Raw genomic sequence first — 24677 nt, forward strand, 5'->3', positions numbered from 1 at the left:
CTTTAAGCTCCTCCAATCATTAAAATTAGTAAGATCCATTTTGTCAGGTCAGATACTGTGTGAAAACAAAAACGAATTTAAAAGTCCCGGCCCGCCCTCAGCTTAAATTAGAACGCACTTTTGAGAGCTTCGAAAAAAATTTAACTACGGTATAGCTCGGTATTGTCAATTGTATCACTTTATTACTGAATTGGAGCAAAGCGTGCTGACAGTAATCCCACGTTTTCTCACTTGAACCACAGGTACCCCATTTTAATGTTTTGTGCGTGCAGTACGGTGGCTTGGAAGTTTGTCAGAAGTTAAGCGACTCTTACTCACTTCGTGATAAAATTTGAAACCTGACAACTCCAGTGTGATTTTAACCTGACCTGTAGAAATCCAGTTGAAAACAATGTGTTTGCTAAGAAAGGCAATATGTCTGCTTACGTATGAGACCCATTTGAAGAGATATAAATTAAGACTCTGACAGGCCCAGAGAACAGTGCACCTTCTCACTCGTCAAGATGCGCTTGGCAATATATCTTGCACCTTCTCCTTCAGTTCTGCTGCTTCTGGCCATACTGGGATGTCTCACTTTTACAGTAAATGGTAAGTCTGCTATCAGTGATCCATGTTCTGGAAAAAAGTACTTTACATGAACTTCAAAGAAGCACTCAATGTAACCTTTCTTTAAAATAATCTCATGCACCGTTTCTTTTCAACCATAAAAGAGTTTTGCGGGTTTCATTTTGGGCTGTGCCTTCTTTAAGAAATACCTCGAAAGTTTTAAATCTATACTGAACATGTTTTCGCTTACGTTTGCACGCTTTTAAGCACTTTGTTAAATTAATGTTAGACTTTCAATAAAGTCGATCTCGCGACTTCGTCACTCGCACGGCCGCTTTGCGGCCTAAAAGGCTCGCTTCGCTCGCTTATTTATTGTGAAAACTCGTGAGGTCGACTTGTGGCAAGTCTAAATTAATGTAAGCCAAAGCAAAAGGAATAGGAGACTTTCATACACACGCAGGCAGCAGACTTCTTTGCTGTTAAAGAGGTCACCAGTATTTCAAAGACATGCACAGGGCAAAGATCTTGTTCTTCAATCGTTAGCAGCTGAGAATGTTTTCCAAAACCTAAACGGTGATGTCATTTTATCGAATCATTTTTATTCGCAATGTTTTTTAAAAAAAGGCATCTAATATTTTGTCTATGCATTGGCAGCGAGTACAACTTTTTATCGCATTTTTCATATTTGTAACAGACTAAGTCGACACACCCCCTTTCACAGGCGGAGAAAGGAGAACGCTTGCTTTAGGTTTTTCTGCATAAAGCATAGAACATTTTCCAAAATAAAATTGTATTATGTGTTTTTTTTTTCTGTATAAGTTCGTAGCGCAGGCATTTTTTTTCCTATTACTGACAACACGCACCAGGCTCGTGTTAAAGGAGAGAATTGATTTGAAAATAGCACTATGATTAATAAGTGGACACGACCCATTAATTTTGCTTTCTAGCTAAAAAATTCCTTTTCTGAAGACGAAACCTACTGAAGCTTCTGACGCAGTAAAGGTCACAAGCTTCGCATCTTATTACTTTGTTTTAGCTGCGTTACTGATGACTATTCAAATATGTTTTGTGTCTTTGTCAATGGACAGTTTACGTCTAAGATTTAAGGAAACGTTCAACAAGTAGTTAATCTATTATTTTCAGTTTATAGGGGGAACTGCATGAGGTGGTCGAGGGTGGGGCGGGAGGTAACGTTAGCGGAGATTTTTGCAAAAAACTGTATGTTCTCGCTCCCCATTTGGGTGTTTTGGAGGTAACTGGATTAATGTTGAACGTTTTGAGTCGCACATCAAAGCCAGATAAACGAGTCGAAGTGCATGCATCACGTGAAATATCTTCGGACGTGCAAGAACGCACCATGTGAGTACAAAACCTTTGTCTGCCCTGAACTTTCTGAAAATCGTTGAGTGCTTTTGTTGGATTAGTGGACACTTTAGTGTGGAATCCTTTTATCTGCTACTTATAAATGTTTTTTCTGGAGGCTTATATGTGAATGTGTATCACTAAGCCCTCTCAAGGACAGTTTAGTTGTGCATTGTTTTTCTTTGGTATCATTCCAATTTCAACACTCGCCGCGAGGTGTACTGCCAGTGAATAACCTACGATCAACATTAAATGTCGCAATCTTATTTTCTCTTGAATTGGTTGCGTACTGTGACAGTATTAAATTAAAAGCGCGGGAAAACTGATAAGCTAATAAATTAACAACTGATAAATTAAAAGCGCGGGAAAACTGATAAGCGTGATCTCCGACTAGAACCTAAAACCTCGCATGTCTTTTGGCCTTTGCAAACTGTCGTTACACAACAGATCTGAAACATATCATTTCGTGACAATGTGAAACTTATTTATATCACTACAAATAGCTGTGAGATATTTTATTGTACGCTTTTGCTTGCTCACGTACGAATCTGCTTTGCTTGAGAACTAAACATAAATGGTTTAGTCTTATTCAGTCGCAAATCCATTTAACAGTGGAATTGGTTTTCAAGTTGTTTCCTAGCTATTTGCAGCAGTCTGTTTAAACACGTTTATAAAAGTCACAGAAACGAGTTAATCCATCAGGGAGAGATCGCACGCTGCAGATTTTTTTTGTCACAGAGATGACTGATTTGGCGTTTTAAACTAATGTTGCACCTTTAAAAATCGTGTTTCACCCGCACACATTCTCTGTTATTCTATCGATATGTTGTAGTATATATTAAAATTTTATTAAGTTTTAAAACAAGTTACGTTGATGTGCGATTCTCAGTAAATATTTCAGTTAACAGAGGTTTGTCGTTCTGTCTGTACAGGGATTAACTTTGCTTTCTAGCTACAAATTCCTTTTTCGAAGACCAAACCTACTTAATCTTTTGACGCAGAAAGTTGCCCATCTTGTTACTTTGTTTTAGCTGCGTTACTGATGACTATATTCACGCCTCTGAGAACGACTTGGATTTACAAATATAGTTTTAGTCTTTGTCGATGGAAAATTTAAAGGAAACGTTCAACAAATAGTTCCTCAGATTATTCTTTATGGGGAACATTGCATGACTAGGTCAAGGGGAGGGGGGTGGGGGGGGTGGGGCTGGAAGTAAAGTTAACAGGAGTCTTTTCGCAGAAAGCTGTACGTTTTCCCCATTCGAGTGTTTTGGAGATAACTGCATTAATTTTGAGTGTTTTGAGTCGAACGTCACAGCCAGAGAAACAAGTCCAATTGCCACTTCTGCGTGTGTGAGTATCATGTGAAATCTAAGAACGTGCGAGAACGCATCATGCGAATGCAAAAATAGAAAACCTTTGTCTGGAGTAAGGTCGCCGAAAAGCCTTAAAGGATTTGGTTGGATTAGTGAATACTTAAATGTTCGGAATCCTTTTATCAGCTACTTATAAATGATTTTTTGGAGGCTTATATGTAAACGTGTATCACTAAGCCCTCTCAAATACAGTTTAGCTGTGCATTGTTTTTCTTTGGTGTCAGCCCAATTTCAACACTGCGCGCCATGCAAGTAGCTTGAACTTGTCTATTTTAATTTGTTAAGCGGAAGCCACAGAATACCCTACGATCAGGGGGTAAAAGCGCGGGAAAACTGTAAGCGTGATCATCGTCTGAAGCCTGCCTGTCGTAACACAACAGATCTTGCAGATCTGTCGTAACACAACAGATCTGAAACATATCAGTTCCTGACAATGTGAAAGTTATTTGTATCACTGTAAGTGGCCGTGAGATATTTAATTGGAATTAAAGCTGTTGCTTGTTCAGGTACAAATCTGCCTTGCTCGACAACTAAATATATATATTAAATGGATTAGCCTTAGTCAGTCACAAATTCATTTTGTTGAGGAACAAATCTGCCTTGCTCGACAACAGAATATATTAAATGGATTAGCCTTAGTCAGTCACAAATTCATTTTACAGTGGAATTTGTTTTCAAGTTGTTTTATCAGTGCTGGCTACCGTCAAAGACTTCAAAAGCGGTCAAAGTACCTTTGATCTTTAATAATGACGGCCGAGTATCGTATAATATATGTCACGGTTCAACATAACGCACTTCTTGTTGAACAACAACAAAAGGAAATGAAAACGCAAATGGGTCCGTGTAAAAGCCTGAGGCTTTCTTGTCAGCCAAAGAAGGGGTTAATCATTTACCACCTGTATTCAAGCTATTTTCAGTAGCTTTATGTTTGGGAACGAAGTTGAACGTAACCAAGAATGCACTTTTATGAAAAATGTTTCACCTGCATACATTCTTTATTATTCTATCAATATGTTGTAGTATATACTAAATTTTATTAAGTTATACAACAAACTACGTTGATGTGCGTTTTTCAGTATGCTAAATATTTCAGCTAACAGACGTTTGTCGTTTTGTCTGTCCAGGGATTTCTCTGCAGCAAAGTGGCAAGCTCAATATGTCAAGAACGTTCCAAGACTGGACCTGCAGCAGTGGATGTTCACCTCCTATAAATTGTCGACTGCCTATTTGCACAAACGTTGCATTTCCTCATGTGTTCAGTGGATCAGGAAAGGTTAGTGTGTTAGTGCAGAACAATTGAAAATCAATTCGATAGTGAAACAGTGGGCATTAAAAAGAATTTATAGGCAAGTTTGAACGGTCTTCTATGCCGCAATATACACTGGATATCTTTAGCTTCCAAATAGTGGTGCGTCCTGCGTCTAAATATATGGCAGGGCTAGCTCAGCAGGTTTACGGAATTTAAAAAATTTTCTACTTCAGTTCCAGACTTAACACAACTGTTTACGCTGGCTGCATTATGCACTGAAGGCCAGAATTAAGCGAATCAAAAGATATAAAATGTGTTTTTGTCGAATTGGGCAGAGTTTTATCTCGACATAAACAGGAGTTTCCTTTATGAGGTAGTAACTAAACGCCATCCGGTCACTTCGTTCCAAAGTCACTTTTTTCCATGCTGATCGTTTTACATAACATAGTAAGATCGTTTTAGAAAGAAATATTAATTTAGTTAGAAATAGTTAGAAACAATGTCAAACTAGTGAAAATGTTCCCCTTTGCCTCGTCATTTCCGTGCTGGAAATTTGTGCGCATGTTTTGTAGTGTGAAGTTTGTTTATATCGTGTTCGGTGAATGAGGACTCACCCATCTGCACTCGCAACTGAATGCTACTTACTTTATCGCCCGGGGGGCTACTCAAAAAAGTTTTATACGGGGAGGCTCCGCCCCAAGTTCTAACCCCTTACCCTTTTATATACCATTTTTTTACAGAAATTGTACCCCTTTCGTATACCTTTAACTGAAAAAAAAGTACCCCTTTCATATACCTAAGAGACATGGCGTGGACGTGAAATAGGACGTTTTCTTGTCATTTTTATGTAGCGCTTAATAAATTAAAATAATACAACCATAAATTGCGTCCGTTAGAAATATTTTAATTAAAGGCCCTTTTAAATAGCCAAATGACAGATTTCCATACCCTTTTGTATACTTAACCTCGTGAAATCCCTACCCTTTTATATACCTGAAGCCTGAAAAAGGTACCCCTTTCGGGCGGAGCCTCCCCGTATAGGCTATTATAGTGAGTACCCCCCCGGGTTTATCGATCAAAAAGGAAACCCGATAAAAAATTAGACGTCTTTTAAAATAAGAATTATTTATTTTGTCCTTGTGTAGAGGAAAAATGTAATTGATAACTTGATATATACCTAGTTCACATTAAGACTTAGGTATAATTACGTGAAAGAAGTTATGAAAAACAAAAGTGTAAAACTTTCAGTTTTCAGCCATGTGGTTTTCGGACTTTTAATCCTCCGAAATTTCTCTAAATAAAATGTCTGTTGTTAATGTTAGTTTTATTTTACGTCCTTTAGGTTCAAGTGCACGTGTCATTGAGCCATGGTGAAGTGTTTTCACGTGTTCACTCTCCTTCTGCTGTGTGGGTTCAATCCGTCAGTACACGTGGATTTGAGGTGTGTGCACGTGAGTCAGGCATTGGATCAAATGGAACTGGAATCATCAACTGGCTGGCTTTTCAGGATCAACCACAAATGACACATGGTAGTGTTACTTTTAATGGAATATGGACAACAGAAAGCAAATGTGAGAAAGTCACGTTTTCACAGGTTAGAAAACAATATCGTTAGAAGGGAGAAAACTGTTAAAAAATCAGTAAGGCTTTTTGATAGAAGAAATAGAAAAATAAGTTGTAGTTTCTTTCGTCTGTTTTGATAGCTAAATTTATAACGAAATTCAATTACTTCTTATTGGAATAAGGTGGAAACTGAATAAATGCACAAATTTTTTTTTCACGTTTTCCTTTCGAGTTATTTTTTATTCCTTCTTTTTCATCGAGTTGTTCCCATCATCAGTTCTATCAGCAATCCTAGAAAATGTCAGAATATAGTGGCAATTTAAAAGAAAAAGGGGATGAAGGTGGCAGGGGGTGCAAGCCAAACCGTCACACAATTTTAAAGGGATTGTTTAGTGCTTTTATTCGATTTAAATAAATTATGCACGGGAAATTTCGCAGGCCTTTATTTTTCTTCTTTCCCTGCTTATAATTCAACTACATTAATCAAATCTTTGACTCTCATTATATAGTTTTGTTAAATTCATACAGAGCTTTAGTGGAAAGCCTTCTGTGTTTGTCTCAGCTAAGTACACTCGTAGTACAAAGCCTAATGACGCCATGTATATCTGGCTGGAGAATGTGAAGCTCGGATCCTTCGAAGTTTGCATCCGCGAGTTTCTTCAGTTCGACGGGAAACACCAGGATGCAATTGTGGTGAGTAAAATTATTTGGACATTTTTTAGAGTTGCATAGATTTAACTGAATATAAATGTTAGAATGGGAATGGAAGTTAACACAGCACACCACCATAAAATGACTCTTTTTGCTGCAGCTCAAAATGCTACACGATGCCTGTTTAGCAAATGTTTTGGGTGGAGCAGTGGTTATTTATACGAACCTTAGTTTCAATTTTTACAACTTCCTAGAATTCGGTAGTTTATCGCCAGGGCTCGTTGTACTTTGTTCCTCATTAATGGTACTCATTTGGAATAAGCTAAAATAAGAGATATCAATATTTTTTCTATCATTTTTTCTTAATTTCCTCACAGGATTGGTTCGCTTTCCATGGCAACGGTTCTGATTTGAATTTTACGCTGGCAGGAGAATCGTTCTTCCCTAACACAGGAAATCCAACCGCTGAAGACAACTACGGCTTCTGTCAAGTGAGTGTATTTGATAATCAGGTGTCAATCACGTCATCGTGTATAGGCTTATCTCAGTAAACAAAAATAAACACCTTAGACGTTTTGTTTAATTTTTGTATGTCTCAAATTATGAGCTTTTGCCAATTAGTATAAGATCCAACAAACAAGTTAATGTCTTCAACCAAAGATTTCATAAACGTGATGGTTTCAAGATTGTCGTGTGATATTTTTTGAGAGTAAAATTTCACCATAGAGGAAAATATTGCGACTTTAGTGCACTATGTATCGTTTCTTTGCATCAAATGACGCCTTTTTTGTCTATTTCTGTTCACAGGAAGTGCAGTTCAACACAACATTCTATACATCGCCAGTTGTCCTTGTGTCTGTCAATCACTATTACGATCGGAAAGTTAAAAACTACATTTTACCAGAACACAACATTATCACGGCATGGGTTGAGGTAGGACATAGCTTTTTATTGCATGTATTGATGGCAGTTTGGCCCTCATTGCTGTTTTTAACAACTACACGGTAACACCCTAGAGACACTTTTGAGCCTGTAAGGAATGCATTACAACTACTTATAAAAACATTGATTTTTTTTTTTACATTTTTATTGCAATTACAAAACAGATTATTTACAAACACACTACTAACACTACATACTTATAACAACAGACGTATTACCACTAACTAACACTAATTACAAGCAATATTTCACAGTCGGCTAGACTTAATTGTTTTAAACCTAATTGAATTTAACCTACTAGCACCTAGAACTTTTATTTTGACTAATTAATTATGTGTAGATTTCCTACTACTTAACTTAAAGATGCCATAATTAACAATAACAATTTACAATAACATTTTTTGCCACTTACTGTAATGAAAAGCTTCTTTCTTATTCTTTTTCGCAATAAAAAGCTCTAGCTTTCGAATTTGTAGTGTTTTGGCTTTCAGTAAGGATAACGATGGTTTGATATTTTTGTTACGACATATATAAATGGTATATTTCCCTAACAGAATTATATGGTTTAACAAATTGCTATCTGGAATGTTGTCGAAACAACCAAAAAGGATGGTTATTTCGTCAAACTTGTCAACTTGCATGTTTTGATTGTTTAGCCAAGAAATAACGGCAGACCAAAAATCTTTCGTATACACACACTTTACCAAAAGATGCTCCAGAGTTTCTTCGTGATCTCCACAAAAGGTGCATAACGGAGAAGGAATGAATTTCATTTTATATAAAATACTATTTGTGTAAAGGATTCGATTTAAAATCTTGTATTGAAAGGCTCGCGTTCTGGTGTCAAGAGTGACTCGACCAGGCAATTGATATATATATTTCCAGTCTAAGGAGTTGGAAATATTATATAAAGACTCAAACTTAGATTGAGCAGTTGGGGGAATTTGGACCCGTTTAACCAGGGCCGAATAAATCGATTTCGAACTCATACTAGTCATATCTTCAAGGTCATTTTCCGAGACCGTTTTGTCGATTTGGTTTGCATCATCTCCAGTTTTTAGAAGAAGTTTCCACGCAGGCGGGATAGCACTAAAAACGCCGAGAAGGAGAAGATAATCCGACGAGGAGAGGTTTTTCTCTTTAAAAACTTCCCAATTTTTTAGCTTCCCGTCATTTGAAAGGATGTCTCCCAAATGTACAAAACCTGCCTCCTTAATTTTCTTATTAAATATTGATTGTTTATTGATCAAAAGGTTTTGGTTGTTCCAGATAATCTCATTTAAAATGTCCTGTTTTGAAACAGGTTTGCAGCTTTTAAAATCAGACCAGGCTTCGAGGCATTCTTTGTAAAAAATTGGTATCTTGCAGGGAAGACACGATAATTTGAAATTGCATTTGAAGAGAAATTCTGATCCTGCATTCTTAAGATAATGAGATAAGAAGGTTTTCCATGGGCTAACGCTATCATCAAAGTACCTTTTGACACATACAATTCTCTGTGTTGCAATCAAGGATTCAGTGTGAGGCATCTTAAGGCCACCATCTTCATATTCACTGATTAAAGCCAGTCTCTTAATTTTGTCTTTGCCTTTCCACACAAAATAAAAAAATCACCGAATTTATGCTTTTAATTATATCCTTGTCGAAAGAAATAAGAGAGGCTCGCACATGAATTTTGGCATAGCGAAAGTTTTAACAAGTTGAATCTTTTCGATCAGTGTTAAATTTCTCCATTGCCAGCAATTCAAAGCCTTTTTGATAGATTTTAAGGTTAAGTCGAAGTTAAGTTCTTTGCTTTTATCCTGATCGTAAGTAAAATAAATACCCAGTATTTTGATTGGTTCGTTTACTTTATTTATATCGAGAGTTTCATGATGTCTGTGAGAGCTTCCTAGCCAATAGGCTTCTTTTTTCTCTTTGTTGACTTTGAGGCCAGAGCAATCGCCATATGTATCTAATAATGAATTCAGCGCTTCATACGATTTTTTATCTCTTAGAAAGTTAGTTAAATCGTCTGCGAAGGCAGTACACTTAATTTCTTTGCCTTCTACTTCGATTCCTGTAATGTCTTAATTGTGTTTGATGGCAGCGAGAAGGGACTCCAAAGCTAAAATAAATAAATAGGGCGATAGAGGATCCCCCTGTCTAACCCCTCTTCCGACTGAAAAAAGCGGAGTTGCTATTCCATTATTCATAATACAGCTCGATATGTTTGTGTAAAAAATGCGTACCCACTTTATAAAGGACTGTCCAAAATTGAACTTTTCCAAGACCTTAAATAAAAAACTCCAACTTAAAGAATCGAAAGCCTTCTCGAAATCGATGGTGACCATTAGTCCGGGAAGATTGCGTGATTTTGTGTAATCCATAATGTCGCTTATAGTCCGAACAGCATCAAAAATGTTCCTTCCTTTTACATATGCGCATTGATCAGCACTGATTAAATCTGAAAGAACTTTTTCTAGTCTTAATGTTATTGCTTTTGATGCGATCTTTACATCAACATTTAGCAGAGAAATAGGTCTCCAGTTGGCGATATATCTTTTATCTTTATTTTTCTTCTCAATAAGTTTGATAATACCTTGTTTTTGCGAGTTCGCCAGTTCTCCATTTTCAAAGGAACAGTTTAGAGAGTCGACTAAAAGGTGACCCAGGGTTGGCCAAAAGACTTTATAAAATTCTGCTGTCAACCCATCATTACCGGGAGACTTTCCATTACTAAAGGTTTGCAGAGCTTTGAAGCACTCTGCGTTTGTAAGGGCGCCTTCGCAGTTATTCTTGGAGTCTTCACTAAGACTTGGTAGGAGACAGTGGTCGAGAAATGCGTCGCTTAAAACGTGATGGTTTGGAAAGTCACGGTTAGAATACAATTCGCTGTAAAAATCGTGCAAATCGGACAGAATTGATTTAGGATTGGTAATTAACTTACCATGTTTATCAAAAATTCTGCGGACACATGAATTGCTCATCTTTCGGCTTTCTAGATTTAGAAAGTATTTGTTATTTTTCTCACCATATTCATACCAATTGACTCTAGACCGGATAGCGTGGCCTTCGGTAATATAGTCGTACAGAGAATTATATTCGCATGTAAGCGTTTCAAGCTCTATAGAGTTGTCCTCCGTCGGATTTGCATCAAATATCTCTTGGCGTTCTTTTAATTTTCTTTCAATTTCACAAAGACGGCTTCTCCTTTCTCGTGCCTTTGTTTTACTATATTTCATTGTTAATTGTCTTATTTTATATTTAATTAAATCCCACAAAAGACTTTTGTCGAAGACTTCTTTAAATTCTGTCAACCACAAGGGAATGTTATCTTTTATAAGGTCAATATATTTTGGGTCGTCTAGAAGACTAGAATTTAACTTCCAATAAGATGGGCCTGGTGGTTGTTTTTCAATACTATTAATGTGAAGCGCTATAGCAGCGTGATCCGTTTTGATTGCCGAAATTATATCTGTGTTATCAACGTCATCTTGAAAATCATCAATTATTAGCCAATAATCCAGCCTACGTTGGATTAAGGGTTTCTTTTGTTTCCATGTGTACCGCCTTTTGTCGGGGTTTCTTATTCTCCATATGTCTACAAGGTTGAAGTCTAATATTAACTCCCGAATTTTTGTAACTACTTCTTTTTTCCTGTCCGTTTTACTTCCGTAGCTATCCAGTTGGAAATTTAATGGAGCGTTAAAATCCCCTCCTATAACAATTTTGTAATCCTGATCATAGTCGCTATCAAGCAAAGTAGACCGAAGATTTTCGTAAAAGTCTGTAGCTTCGTTGGTTTTGTTAGGAGCGTAAATATTGATCAACAACACAGGACATTCTTGGACTAACGCTTCGACAATGACAAATCTACCTTGAGTGTCTTTTTTAACCGATTTCAATTCAAATTGCAAGGTCTCACGTATTAACACCAGAACACCTTTGCTATGATTAGAGCCATGTGAATAATACATGTCCCCTGGCCATTGGTATTTCCAACTATCAATCACATCGGACGTACTGTAGGTTTCTTGCAAGAAAATAATATCGGCTTTTCGGTTCCGAACCCATGTGAAAATTGATTTGCGTTTGGTGAGATCACGAATTCCTCTGACATTTAAAGATAGAATGTTAAAGCATACGTTATTGTTCATAAGGCTAATTACTTTTTAAAATGCATTCATCATAGCAGATCTTAAATTTACTAATTCGCAATAATGCCAACTTGTGATTAAATTGCCGCCGTGAAACAAAAGGGACGAATAACAGCAAAATTACACATGCAAATACAACTAAAACGAACACATAGCCAAAGGACAAACTTAATATACATAACAAACAAAAAAAATACCTTGCACTGATCACAGAAAAGAAAAACAAAAGTTCTTTGACTATTGTACTATGCGAAAAGCTACACATAAAACAAAACACAAGAAAAAACTGGGGGAAGGGAAAAATTAAGACCCTTACCTCCTGCTCCTCAGTGAACTGTAATCGAGCTTTATCCATCAACCAAACCTTGCCAGTGAACAACGCTGAGCTCATAAGCTCCTACACCATAATTTACGTTAATAATATGAAGCGAACGGTGACGGGAAAAGCTTTACAGAGTTGTTAAATAATTCAGATTGAACACTACCAGCAAACAAAAGTTTTGGCACCTAATAGTTGTTAATTTAGACGGCAGCGTGATTTTTGACTTCGATTTCGGTGCTGCAAGAACTTATGGCAAAATATGTTAATTAAACAGTCTTGGCTTATAATGTTTTACGTTTCAACATATTTACCGTCGATATACAGTTTATCCGTTTGCGATTTGCTGAAGTTAGCACGTTTGCCCTCTTCTCTTGCCTTCTTCAGTATTTTCACTTGTGGTTTTCTCAGTTCTCTTGGAATATCTTCATACATCTTGTAGTTGGTATCCTTGAGTTTCCGACCACACTTCAAGACTCTTTCCCTGTCAGGAAATCTAAGAAAACGAGCAATAATCGTTCGGCAAACGTTCCCTCCAACCACCTTTGGCTTGCCCATTCTGTGAACTCTTTGGAATTCGACGTTCTGAGTGTCTTCGATGCCGAGTACCCTCTCCATAAAGTCAACAAGGACTTGTCTCGTGTCTTCTCTCTGTAGCTCAAGGGATTCTGATGTTTCTGGTATTCCTTCGAACTTTAAGTTCTCTCTTCGAGAGTAGGCTTCGAAGTAAAGGATCTGCTTGTTGTTATTACTGATTTCTTCTTTCCTTTTGTCCATATCACTTCGAAGCACTTGTATGTGTTGGTCCACGAACTTAGCATTGTTTTCGAAATGCGTACACTTCTCGTCCACGGCTTTCTGCTTGTTTTTAACAACGTCAACATCTATTTCAAGAGAGGAGACTTTAGCCTGTAAGTTTTTGACAGTTTGGTTGAGTTCCTCCATCTTCGAGTCTAAGCTTCCTACTCTTGCGAGTATCAGGTCCAATTTCTCGGTGACCTCATTTGCGAATTCCGCGGCCATTTCTTCGTTGTCGGTGTCGGCGTTGGCGTCGGGTGAGAGCGACTGCTTCCACCTTTTATCTTCGGGTGAGGTTTTAACCGGACTGATAAATGTGTTGTTGCCGGTTCTACCTTTCCTTTTCTTGCTAGACATAAGATTGATATTCAATATTTGGTGAACGGAGCGGAGCTCTAACGGACACGTCCTACATCCTCCGCAGTCTTACCCAGTCTCCTTTCATAAAAACATTGATAAAAACTCACAATACTTTCATTTTCATTTTAGGAAGTTGGACTCACATCCATGCGGATGTGCGTGAAAGACCTGAGTGGAACGGGAGCCCAACACGACCCTTTGTCTGTTAGTTTTATTGTAATTGGAGGTTAGTTATTATGCTATCTTTAATCTAAAACTTGGCTAAAACTAAAAATTAACAATGAATTATTTATAACTGATGATGCTCAGTCGTGCACCTATCCTCCAGTTCTAAAAATAGATCGTTCAAACTTGATCACGCCAGTATATTATCTGTTTTAGTTAAATTATAAAATGGAATTGTAATGCAGCTAGTCTTGAAAGCGGTAAAAGTACAACTTGTTTTTTTACCAATACTCTTTTGTTTAACAGATCTCGATCGATCCATTTCGTGAAGTGCATTGTCCATCATCTGGGGCAAATATAAAGCACAATCTTATACTCCTTTGTTTTACAGATCTCAATCCATGTCTGGGCGTACATTGTCCTTCATTTGGCGTTTGTAAAACTTACAGCGCCTATGAAGCTCGCTGTGTGTGTTATGAAGACTGTCCTTCCTATCAGGACCCAGTGTGCACCGCGAATGGTACAACATACGACAACAAATGCTGGCACGAGTTGAACTACTGTAGAGGACTTGAGAATAATCTTGTGTACCACCCAGGAAGCTGTGAGGGTAAGTCAGGGTGTCTGTAAAATTCTGCACAACCTCATGAATCGCAAAAGCCAATTGACTTATTGATGCAAACGGGTAACTGGGGGTTTTGCTGTGTAAAAAGACTAGTAGTACTTTTGTTTTCTCCTTGGATAGGATAGCCCATTTGCCCAGAGGGATGAATTATAAGAGTAACGTTTATCCTTGCTCAAAAACTCAATGCAGATTGTGTCATCTTTATCTTATGCATCGCTTGTTCACTGATTTACACATTATTCAAATTGAAGTTGAATTGAAGGCCAAAAGAAATGGCTTAGAAAATGCCCACTGTCTCTTTTAAAATCCTTTTATCATGTTTTCTCGGGCCCGTAGGGAGGGAGGTGCGATGGGTGCGTCCGCATCACCTCCTCCCGCCCCCCACGTGCCTTGGATGTCCGCTCATTGTGAAATTTTTGTGAAGGGAAATGGTATTTCTGTACTTCGACTATTTACATTCAATATAATCTTTTGGGTTGAAGGCCCACCATTTGTAAAGTCGTGTCGTACGTTTTGGACCACCTTGTGTGATTCTAGGTTAATTTCAACGATACGTTCCACTTAATGTCCTTCCTAGTCGAGAGAGACTGGGTACTTGTTCATTGGGCTCGGAAGCACCCAAGAAGGTTGGAGCTTGCCACAGTGCTAAAAGATAAAAAAACACGACTCTGGCTGATTTATGTAATTACCATTTGACACAGAAATGATGAAAGCTATCTTTTTCCTGTCTTCCTTCTATGTACTGCCGTCATTGTTAGCTAAATAAATTGTAAGTTACGTTTTCAAGTTTCTGTTTCGAAAAATATGATTTGATTTTTAAAATGTACCAGAATTATTGTCGTTGTTACCTTTACTTTTACCTGCCTTTTTTCCCTAACAAACTGCCTTCAAAACGCATGAAATGCTGTCTCTGATAACCTATTTTTTTTTTCAAAATAACCTATTTTTTCAACATTTCCTAGGGAAGGATACCCCTAGAACCCCCCTACGTTATCGCACCTGCGGCGCTCAAAAGCACCCCCCCCCATAAAAAATCCTGGTTACGGGCCTATTGTTACTCGAGCTTTAAAAACCATAGCAAATCGTTAAAATAAGTCTTTATTTTTTAAACAGGTTTTCCAATTGAGCGTGGTCGTGTGGAACTTCTCCGTGTTCCAAAGTGGTCTGATTCAAGCTGCCAGACGGTCGCTTTCCCGCCATACCGGTTTTATCCGGACAAGCAAGTTCATGTACAGATAACAGTCAATCATATGAATCTGAACGATTCTGAAACAGTGCACGACGCCATAACTTCCTGGACTGAAAATATCAACACGAAGAACTTCACAGTTTGCGCAATGCAATCTGGGAGAAAGAGCAAGAACTTCAATCCATTTGCAACAGTTGGTTGGCTGGCGTATCAGGGAGCACTGCCCAAAGGAATGACGGGAAACATCAAGATCAAGAAATGGTGGTCTGGAACAAATTGCGCAGATGTGACTTTTCCCAAGGTTGGATTGTTTTTATGTTTTTTTTTTTCTAAAATGTAATAAATTTTGTAAGATTTCAACATACTCCTTGAAATCTTGAAGCTCTAGTATCCCAACTTCAAAATAGGAACAGTAAAAGCATAAGGTTTTGTATGGGAGAAACAGTTGTATTCTTTAACCTAAAAAGCACAATTGAGTATATCCTTTCCAAATTGACTACATTCTTCCTTGGTCTACACTGTTAAAAACAACAACAACAAAACAAGACTAGTTTTACAAAAATTAAAAAGATTTGCATTAAAAGTTCACGCGTCGCTCGTGGTTTAAATAGACATCTCATGACGTCGTTTCTTCACCGCAGTAGAAGAAGCCATTCTTCCCATTATGAGTAAAAAAGATGTCATATAATTTCTTATTTCATCTATCTTATTGTTTCTTAACGCAGGACAAGTTTAAGGAGGAGCCTTTAGTTCTCGTGACGTCAGAACATTTAAGGACCGGAAAGGAGTATGATGCCGCGCTGATCTGGACAGAGGATGTAACCAAGGACTCATTTAAAGTCTGTCTCCGAGAGTTGCAAAACTTTGATGGAAAGCATGAAGATATTAGCGTGGTACGTACTTTTAAAAAATAACACGACCAATAGTTTAGTTAAGTTATATGTGAAGAGAAAGGTTAACCATTTAAACACCTACAACCTGTTACAAATTGCTTTAAAAATTAAATAACCGACTTTCATTCTGACCTCTCTCTTTCGCAAATTGTTGTTTAAACTCTTTCTTGTAAATGGTAGTTGCACATCGAGTTCGTAATGTTGCAAAACAGGGCCTGATTGTTCTAAAGCCGAATACCGCTAGTCCAGGAATTAAAAACAAATCGAGGTTTCAAATTATCTCGTATGAAAGTGTTCCTCTGGTTTAAGTTAAAAAGAAATCAACGTTAAAACTGAAGGAAAGCAAAAATATAGACAGAAAATCTCGTTGAAACTTTGCACTAATCTAAGACTAGCTTAATTATGTGTTACTGTAATTTGTAAGAAGCGGTATTGAAGAAAAACGCGAAGCTTTTAGTGGTAGACATGAACTTGTATCTAAAAACGGGTTGCATTCAGAAACCCCAGTCATCACGTTTAGATCAACTTTAGTTGCCAGCTCCATATAAATGTGATTAAAGAAAATATAGAAACCTTTTATAATGGACTTCTGTTTATTTAAACCAAAACCGTTGCATTTTATTACAGAACTGGTTCGCGTTTTCTAAACTACACAAGCCGCTCTTTACTGAATATGGCTCTGTTAAGTTTCCAAACACCAACCCACCAACAGATGAAAATAACAACGCTTACTGCGAGGTAAGTTTACTGAAAAGTGCATGGAAAGAAATCAACAGGCTGAGTGGGAGGCAGAATAAAAAGAAACTTTATCAGTGAAGTTGTTTACTTGGTTAACTCGGACTAATTATATTATTGGGAAACAAATGATGTATGAAGTTGTCAGAAATAATTCCCTGTCAATTACAGAAACTAACTCAGCCTCTATACAGACCAATAAAATGTCATTAGATAATAAACACTCAAATAACAGCTTATTGACGTTTTATTATTTGTTATAAAGTAAAAACCCGCGTATAAGAACCTAACATTTAAGAACCCGTTAGGCTAAAATTTTATTTTTAAGCACCCTTCATATAAGAACCATTTTTGGCTTAAATTCTTAAACAGGTTCTTATTTTCAAAAAAATAAAAAAACATTTTCTCACAAATATAGAATTAAAAAATCGTCTCAAAAATATATTTATTCACAGTCTGTACACATTATAGTTACAGCATTAATTAAGTTACATAAAACTTGTCCTCCTTGAATTTAATTATTAACTGAGATGAACAGATGAATCTTTTGAAATCACAGTACATGAATTCAAAAATAAATCTGCATCCATGCAGAACAAAAGCAACTTCCAGATAGTATTTTGCTTACCGAAGCCTCCAAGAATACTCTTATTGGACATTAAAGACCAGATCATTTAAAAATTCTACTTTATTTCTTGACCAAAAGTTAAGAAGCTAATTAAGAACCTAGTTAGCCTAATTTTACACTAAATACCATTTATATAAGAACCTGTTTAGGCTAACTTGAAAAAAAGTAGGTTCTTATACACGGGTTTTTACTGTATTGCAGTTTGTGCAGTTTAAACGAAGTTATAACACAACACCATCAGTTCTTGTGTCAGCCAATCACAGCACAACAGCAAGTGGAAACTCGGCACCAGTCCATAACGGTATCACTGCATGGATTGAGGTAAAACTTTGTTTCATTGTACACGTACATTGGCAATTATGGCAAAAGATGTCGATAATAAAACTTTAATAAAGTCATTCAAATCCAAAAGTAACATTTAAATTTTTTTTTAATCTCGTCGATAATCTATCATTATCCCAGCTCCCCCTGCGGACATCGACAGTAGCATTTAAATAGTAGTACACTGTAAGAGTAGTAGCAACAGCAAGTTGTGGCAGTGTTTGTGGCAGTGGTGTTGGTGTGGCAATGGTAGCTGCCACTTATTGTTAACTTTATGCATTTGCAGAACATGAACGCGTCTGGATTCAGAGCCTGTGTCAAGGAATTGTACGAGACAAGATATGATCCTGTGTCAGTTAGCTATGTGGTCCTTACAGGTTAGTGAATATTGTTGGCCTCACGGAAGTGGGTAGGTCCATGTTACCCTGTTCCCAGAAAACTTTTCCGTGTTCCCTAAAAGTGTTTTGTCAATTGTAATGATCCCTGTTCCCTAAAATTATGGTCAGAGACAAAGCTTTTGTTCCCGAGTTCAAGGCTTTATTTTTCTTTTGTTCCCATGTTTCCTTTTTCCCTGAAAACCCTGGGGGAGCCTCAATACTCATTTTACTTTGCCTTGTACCGGTTAACTAAGATATAACTCCCTTCCATGTATTAACACAAAAAGCTAACAAACGTTTGCTATTTTCGCAGATATCTGTGATCCTGGATGGGACTATTTTAATGGTTTCTGCTACTTTACCAGTCAGACATGTGCCAACTGGACCGCAGCATCGCAAAAATGTCGACAAGAAGACTCCGTCCTTGTTGATGTCAACAGCAATGAAGAGAATGTGTACTTGCAGCATCGACACAATGGTGCAAAGTCTTGGCTGGGGTTGAATGATAGATTTGTGGAAGGCAACTTCACTTGGGCGGATCGAGGAGAAGGAAACTTTACGGCGTGGGCACAAAATCAACCAAATAATTACAGGGAAGAAGATTGTGTTCACGCACTTGGTGTGCAACACAGCTACGAGTGGAATGACGTGCGGTGCAGCGATTGTCATCAGTATACTTGTAAGAAAGGTAAGATGTCAATCAGTGATTATAAGGCCCATAGTTAGTAGAGGATATGTTAGGCCGAATTATAAATCATAGACAATAGACAATGATTAAATAGTACATGTATTTCAAATGGATGGTACAATTAGTTGACTTCCAATCTGACGATACAATACAATACAAAACAACACAACACATTACACAGAACTTTAATAACGTGGTGAAACACTTAGCTCGATGTCGGGCGTGGCAGCTATTTTTCAGGTATTACCACAAATAAAATCAATAACATAAGAAAAAGTTTAGTAGAAAATACAGCTTTTTCATAAAATACAAAAAATACAAACATTATTATATACAAAAGATATACATAAGATAAAGGTATTTCATTTTTAAGCTAAGTCAAAACTCGTTACAAAAAATAATAAACTGAACGCACGCATGCAGAGTCGATGACGTTATACAACGATCCAAGAAAGTGCGACTTTTTGTATTTTAATTTTTTATTTACTTAACCCTTTCACCAGCGATTTTTTTTTAAAAAACGCGCATTTTTAACCGTTAAACTGAATTTTTGGTGCTACGGTACTACATCTCCCTTAACTTTTCGCACTGTAGCAACAATTTGATATAGATTCCGTGTAAAATGTATTATATTTTACTTTGCCGCATGCGCATAGGCCAAAATTTGGGCGTTTTTATTTTATTTTTGACTGAAGCGTTCCTCTCCGTTTCTACTCTTCATATCTTTCTTTCTGACCGAATTTTTTTTTTGACGTAATCATTGGTTAACCCTCAAAAGGAGAATTGGTCTGTTTAAGCACCGATTTTGTACAAAAAAACTGACCGTGTTTTTTCTATTACCTATGTCAGAATGCAGTCGAAATAGGAAAATTATTAGTCCTGTTAAAAGACCAATCATAGATGTATCAGTTTCTTAACAAAATTCGCTGACGTGCAAATGAATGACGTCACAAGTGGTTCAATGACGAGCGTGGGGAAGGAACACGTGACAAGCCTAAAGAGCGTCTGCGTAGGAAGCTAATATAAAAGTCGAAGTTCTTTGTTCCCATTGCTCTTCAGCTCGATTCATGGACCATATGCGCCTCACACCGTAACATTAATCCTCCATCGCCTGCCGGCATAAGGCGAATAATAATAATAATAATAATAATAATAATAATAATAATAATAATAATAATAATAATAAAATAAAAAAATAAATTTTTAAATAATAATAATAATGATAATAATAATTTTATATTTTTATTTTTTGTTTGTTTTTATTTTTGATTATTTTTTTAGATTCATATTTCGCTATTATATACTATTAATTACTCTGTAATAGACAACCAAAAATAAGTCGTATTTGTAATGTACGCTCAAACTTAAGTCAGAATGTATTTTTAGCCATTGTAAATATTTGCGACAGCGAACAAGCACCAGCGCAGTTCGCTGGAGCAACTCTAATGTTGGTGAGGAAAGATTTCTTTGACGCTGACTAGTGATTCCGTCATATACTCCTAAAATTCGCGGGCGCTTGTATTGTTCTCGAGCTATATTTGGCATTTAGCACGTGAACAAATGTTCCTGCTCATATGATTTTAATTAAATTAATCCATATTTGGTGCAGCGAAACATGCGCACGTTCAATAATTCGGTATTCCTTATTTGGCGTGTTCGTACGTGCCCGTATTTTCACGATGTCAACATGTTTTCACATCGCTCATGAGTTTTCTGAGCAGTTAGTGTAAAACGAAGACTAAAATGCAGATTGAGGGTAAAATGAAGACTGCAGACCGGGAGAAAAATGCAGACAGAGAGGGTAAAGTAACGAAAGGCTTCCGCCGACTCCAAAGTTCGACGAAATGTATGTCAGATTACGTTTCGCATGAGCGAACACGTGAATGGACTGACGGTATAAAAATGTTTATATGCCGACACAAAATGAGTTCAATTTTTTACTTTTAATACGGACTTGACCTTGTGAGAGTTCAAGTCTTCGTCACCAGTAAACTGGATGAAACTGAACGGTTAACAGCCCTTTCAGCTGTTTCAGGCTGTGCCCTTTCGGAAATTATTTTTTTACACACACGAACTCATTGACTCAATTCATTTGTTTATCGCTCCTTGTGTTGCAGCCGGACGTGTCACGAAATCCTCGATCGTCTGCAATTCTCAACGCAAGCAAGCAAGTTAACCGCTCTAAACATAAAAGTGTTGTACCTTTTATTTTTTTATATAGCGTTTTATTACGACGTTTAGCGAAGCAAAGCCATTATTTATAACTTTACTGCGGAAGCGTTTAATCTGCGCCAGTTAAAAACACTTGAAAGAGCTGTTGCGGTGGAGTAATTTGATGGCTGAACGTGACCTTGCTGTGTCGGCATGGTATAAAAGAGAATTATTTTTTCTAAATTATCCTTAAACCGTCCAGTTAAATGAGTTAAATCGGGCTTTCAAACGTATCAAAAAGTTAATTTGATAGCTTTTGATCAAATTATCTATTTTGTATGACATTTATCACCAGTTCATTTTCATGATAGCTCATGCGAAGCGTTGTCTGGCGTACATTTCTTCGAAATTTGGAGCAGCTAGCCGGCAGGGAAAAATGGCTTTGTGACTCATATTTCGTTACTTTACCCTCGGTCTGTATTTCACCCCTGGTCTGCAGTCTGCATTTTACACTGACCGGATTTAAAAACAATAATTCACATAAAACATAACTTATTTCTAGAATTCACATTCCTGTAGTTTATTTTATTTCACAACATTTTTAATAGATTATTCTATACAAAATACACGTGGTCGCACTACTTAACGTATCGTTATTACTAGTTTAGAAATAGAGAAATAAAGTTGTTGAATTTTCAAAAAAAATAATAATAATAATAAATAAATATTTCTATAGCGCCTATCCAGGTCTGCTCCAGGCGCTTTACACTTATGTTAAAAAATTAAAGAAAACAATACTGAAATTACAATATAATAAAAAATATAATAATAATAATAATAAATGTGCATTTAAAGTATAAAAATAAAAAGTTTTTTTACAAAGATTAGTTTTGAGTTAAGATTTAAAAGAAATTAAATTGTCTAATATTTAACACGTTTGTATTTTACCCAAGAGCGATCAGCATCTTGTTTCTTTAAAATATACAGGTGACGAGCTCAAAAATAAAGTAAGATCATAAACTTGGAAATATTGTCCTGATAAAACACTAATTCTCAGAACTAACATTTCAAAAAAAGAAGTGTGTAAGTAATGTGAGCAATATAATTATCATTTTTCTACTCGTTTTCTTACATTTTTTTTATTGCCTTAGTTCTCGTGTTTCTCTTTGATTATACCATCCCGATTTGTTGCTAAGCTCGGTTAATGCTCATCTTGTCTATTCAACAGACCTTAATGAATGCGAAAGACTGACAAATGAGTGTCATCGGCCTGGCAGCTGTATAAATGAACGTGGATCATATTCTTGCAAGTGTAACCATGGTTACATTGGCGATGACTTGATATGTTATCATGGTTCCTGCTCTGTGATCAGGAAATACGCCAGCAGTGTAAGCGGAAATTTTGTCATTGATCCAGATGGCGCAGGAGGCCTGGCACCATTTACAGTTTACTGTGACATGAGTGACAAGAATGGAGTTGGCGTGACAGTGATAAGTCACGACAGTGAGAGCAGAACGCGGGTGAAGGGTACTAACAATTACTTGCGCGATATTCACTACACAGGAACAAGTTTTCCACAGCTGGCGAGTCTTACCAAAGTCTCCTCGCACTGTGAACAGTTTATCAAGTACGAGTGTCATAATTCTGCGATGTCATCGGCATGGTGGATGTCACGTGATTCTACTAAGATGACGTACTGGGGCGGAGCATCACCTGGCAGTGGTAAGTGCGCATGCGGGATGACCAACTCATGTGCAGAGCCCAGTAAAGGTTGTAACTGTGATAAGAATGACAATGTATGTCGTGAAGACAGCGGTCTCCTCACTGACAAGGCACATCTTCCAGTTAAACAGCTGAGGTTTAGCGACACAACCGGCAGCCCGGAGGAAGGTTACCACACACTGGGAAAACTGAAATGCTATGGTGTAGCATAAATGCTATTATGTTGATGTAGGTCTCTCAACAAACAGAACCAACATTAGCTTTAGCTTTGCCGTCGCAAAAATATATGGCTTAGGGAAGAATTTGTTGTAATGTTAGGATTCTATGTATGAATATAGGGAGTACAAGAAATTAAAGATTGCGAAACAAATTCGTAATAGCAAATTGATTAAAAAAGCAAGTGCATGAGGATAAGAAATTATGGGTTTATTTGTTTTAAAACTGTTCAATCACTTCGTCGTCAGATTGTTAAACGTAGGAAACAATTCTGTGCCATTTAGTGACAAATGTTTAAATTGACAGCTTTGTGTACAACTGTAGTGTAACCAGACACAAAGGAATAAATAAAATGAGAGACGCATTGTTCAAGTTGTTAATTGTAAATGCACTTTTAAAACTTCTTTGTGGCGTTTTATAAGCTGCAACTTTTTCGGTGATTACTAATGCAATTTCACTTTCGATCGTAACGGATTCCTATCTCACTATCGCAAATAAGTAAGTCTACTTAACTTCTATGCTTATTTTTTTGTTATTCCCGAAAAGAGTTAAAATTTATATTTAGACTTTCCGTATTTCAACTAAAAAATTCTGAAATTTTGCCAAAATAGCATACAAAGTTAGTTGAACATGTTGAAAAATGCATGTTAGTCCTAAGGCATTCTCCTGTTTGGGCGGTTTTTGTGTGCATAATGAAGCATCTTTATTGTTCCTGTCGAAAAAAAAATTAGAGGAGGGGACTCCGCCTTAGCGTTTCCCAGAGCTCTTATGCCATAGTAAAATTAACTATGCAAAACAAAAGGATTGATGCGAAAATTTTAATTAATAACTTGTAAACGCACAACAAGAGCGAGTGAATAAAGTAGAAAAGCAGCAAATAATTTATCAAAAAAGAACGGCAAACTGACACAGTTTCATTCAGTGTACGTCATAAAATTAAGCTCAGCACTTAAGTTTGTTACCTTTCGATCTTGGTCTTGTCTTTTTAAACTTAAATAAACCTGTTCCACTTTGTGCTCAATTTTGCTTCAAATAATATAGCAGTCTTGATGACAGCCGTGGAGCCGTAAACAAGTACAATGTAAACACTTGCTTCGTTCGACTTGCACAAGACGTAAAGTTTCTAGAAAAGCTTTTGCTTCGGATCTTCTCGTAAATCTTAACTTTCGTCACAATTTCCAGCATATATAGACGACTTTAGAGGAGATTGTTAGAGGAAAATCTTGGGAAGAAAACTCTCTCGCTCGCTTTCCTCGTGTGTTTCATTCAACACAAGAAATGAACACCGCGCCACAAATTTTCCCGCCTCCTCATACCATCACTTCGTTCACATCAAAATGAACTGTCTAGTCGATTTAAACTTAAAGAAGAATTTAATAAAATAATTATTTCATTCGCCCCTGTTGAATACGAGTCGTTATAGCCAACGCAGGCTCATAGAATAATTGTTAATTATTAGCACAATAACAATGTCGAATCTACACATCGCCTGCACACACATGAATACGCGCGATTGAGTTCAAGGATCATGTAAGGATCATGAAGATGGAATCAGACTTTATTGACCAAATCCCCCGGGGGGTGGGGGCGGGGAATCCCATATATGGGCTATATAGGTATCAGGGTATGGTTTTTGAGGTTCTCGGTCCTTAAATAGGGAT

At 37.0% G+C, this 24677-nt stretch overlaps 1 protein-coding gene across 1 annotated transcript; it reads left to right on the forward strand.

Annotated features, from left to right (window-relative positions):
• The first annotated feature begins 493 nt into the window (after window positions 1-493).
• Window positions 494-23383, forward strand: LOC144651423 (uncharacterized). Its single transcript, XM_078511356.1, has 15 exons — window positions 494-588; window positions 4409-4557; window positions 5876-6127; window positions 6625-6789; window positions 7125-7238; window positions 7555-7680; window positions 13435-13531; window positions 13862-14080; window positions 15209-15585; window positions 16010-16177; window positions 16805-16915; window positions 17742-17861; window positions 18148-18238; window positions 18552-18926; window positions 22306-23383. Exons 1-15 carry the CDS (start codon window positions 504-506, stop codon window positions 23010-23012), a joined length of 3156 nt encoding a protein of 1051 aa, XP_078367482.1. The 5' UTR covers window positions 494-503; the 3' UTR covers window positions 23013-23383.
• The last annotated feature ends 1294 nt before the right edge of the window (window positions 23384-24677 follow it).

The sequence above is a fragment of the Oculina patagonica genome, chromosome 4 (genome assembly GCF_052425735.1).
Source record: "Oculina patagonica isolate OP01 chromosome 4, crgOcupat, whole genome shotgun sequence".
NCBI lineage: Eukaryota > Metazoa > Cnidaria > Anthozoa > Scleractinia > Oculinidae > Oculina > Oculina patagonica.

Bases quoted from the DNA above. Each gene is read 5' to 3' on its own strand.
- LOC144651423 (XM_078511356.1), top strand. From the start codon at position 504: ATGCGCTTGGCAATATATCTTGCACCTTCTCCTTCAGTTCTGCTGCTT. The intron at 7,681-13,434 runs GTAGGACATAGC...TTTTCATTTTAG, and splicing joins TTATCACGGCATGGGTTGAG to GAAGTTGGACTCACATCCAT. The intron at 16,178-16,804 runs GTACGTACTTTT...ATTTTATTACAG, and splicing joins AGCATGAAGATATTAGCGTG to AACTGGTTCGCGTTTTCTAA.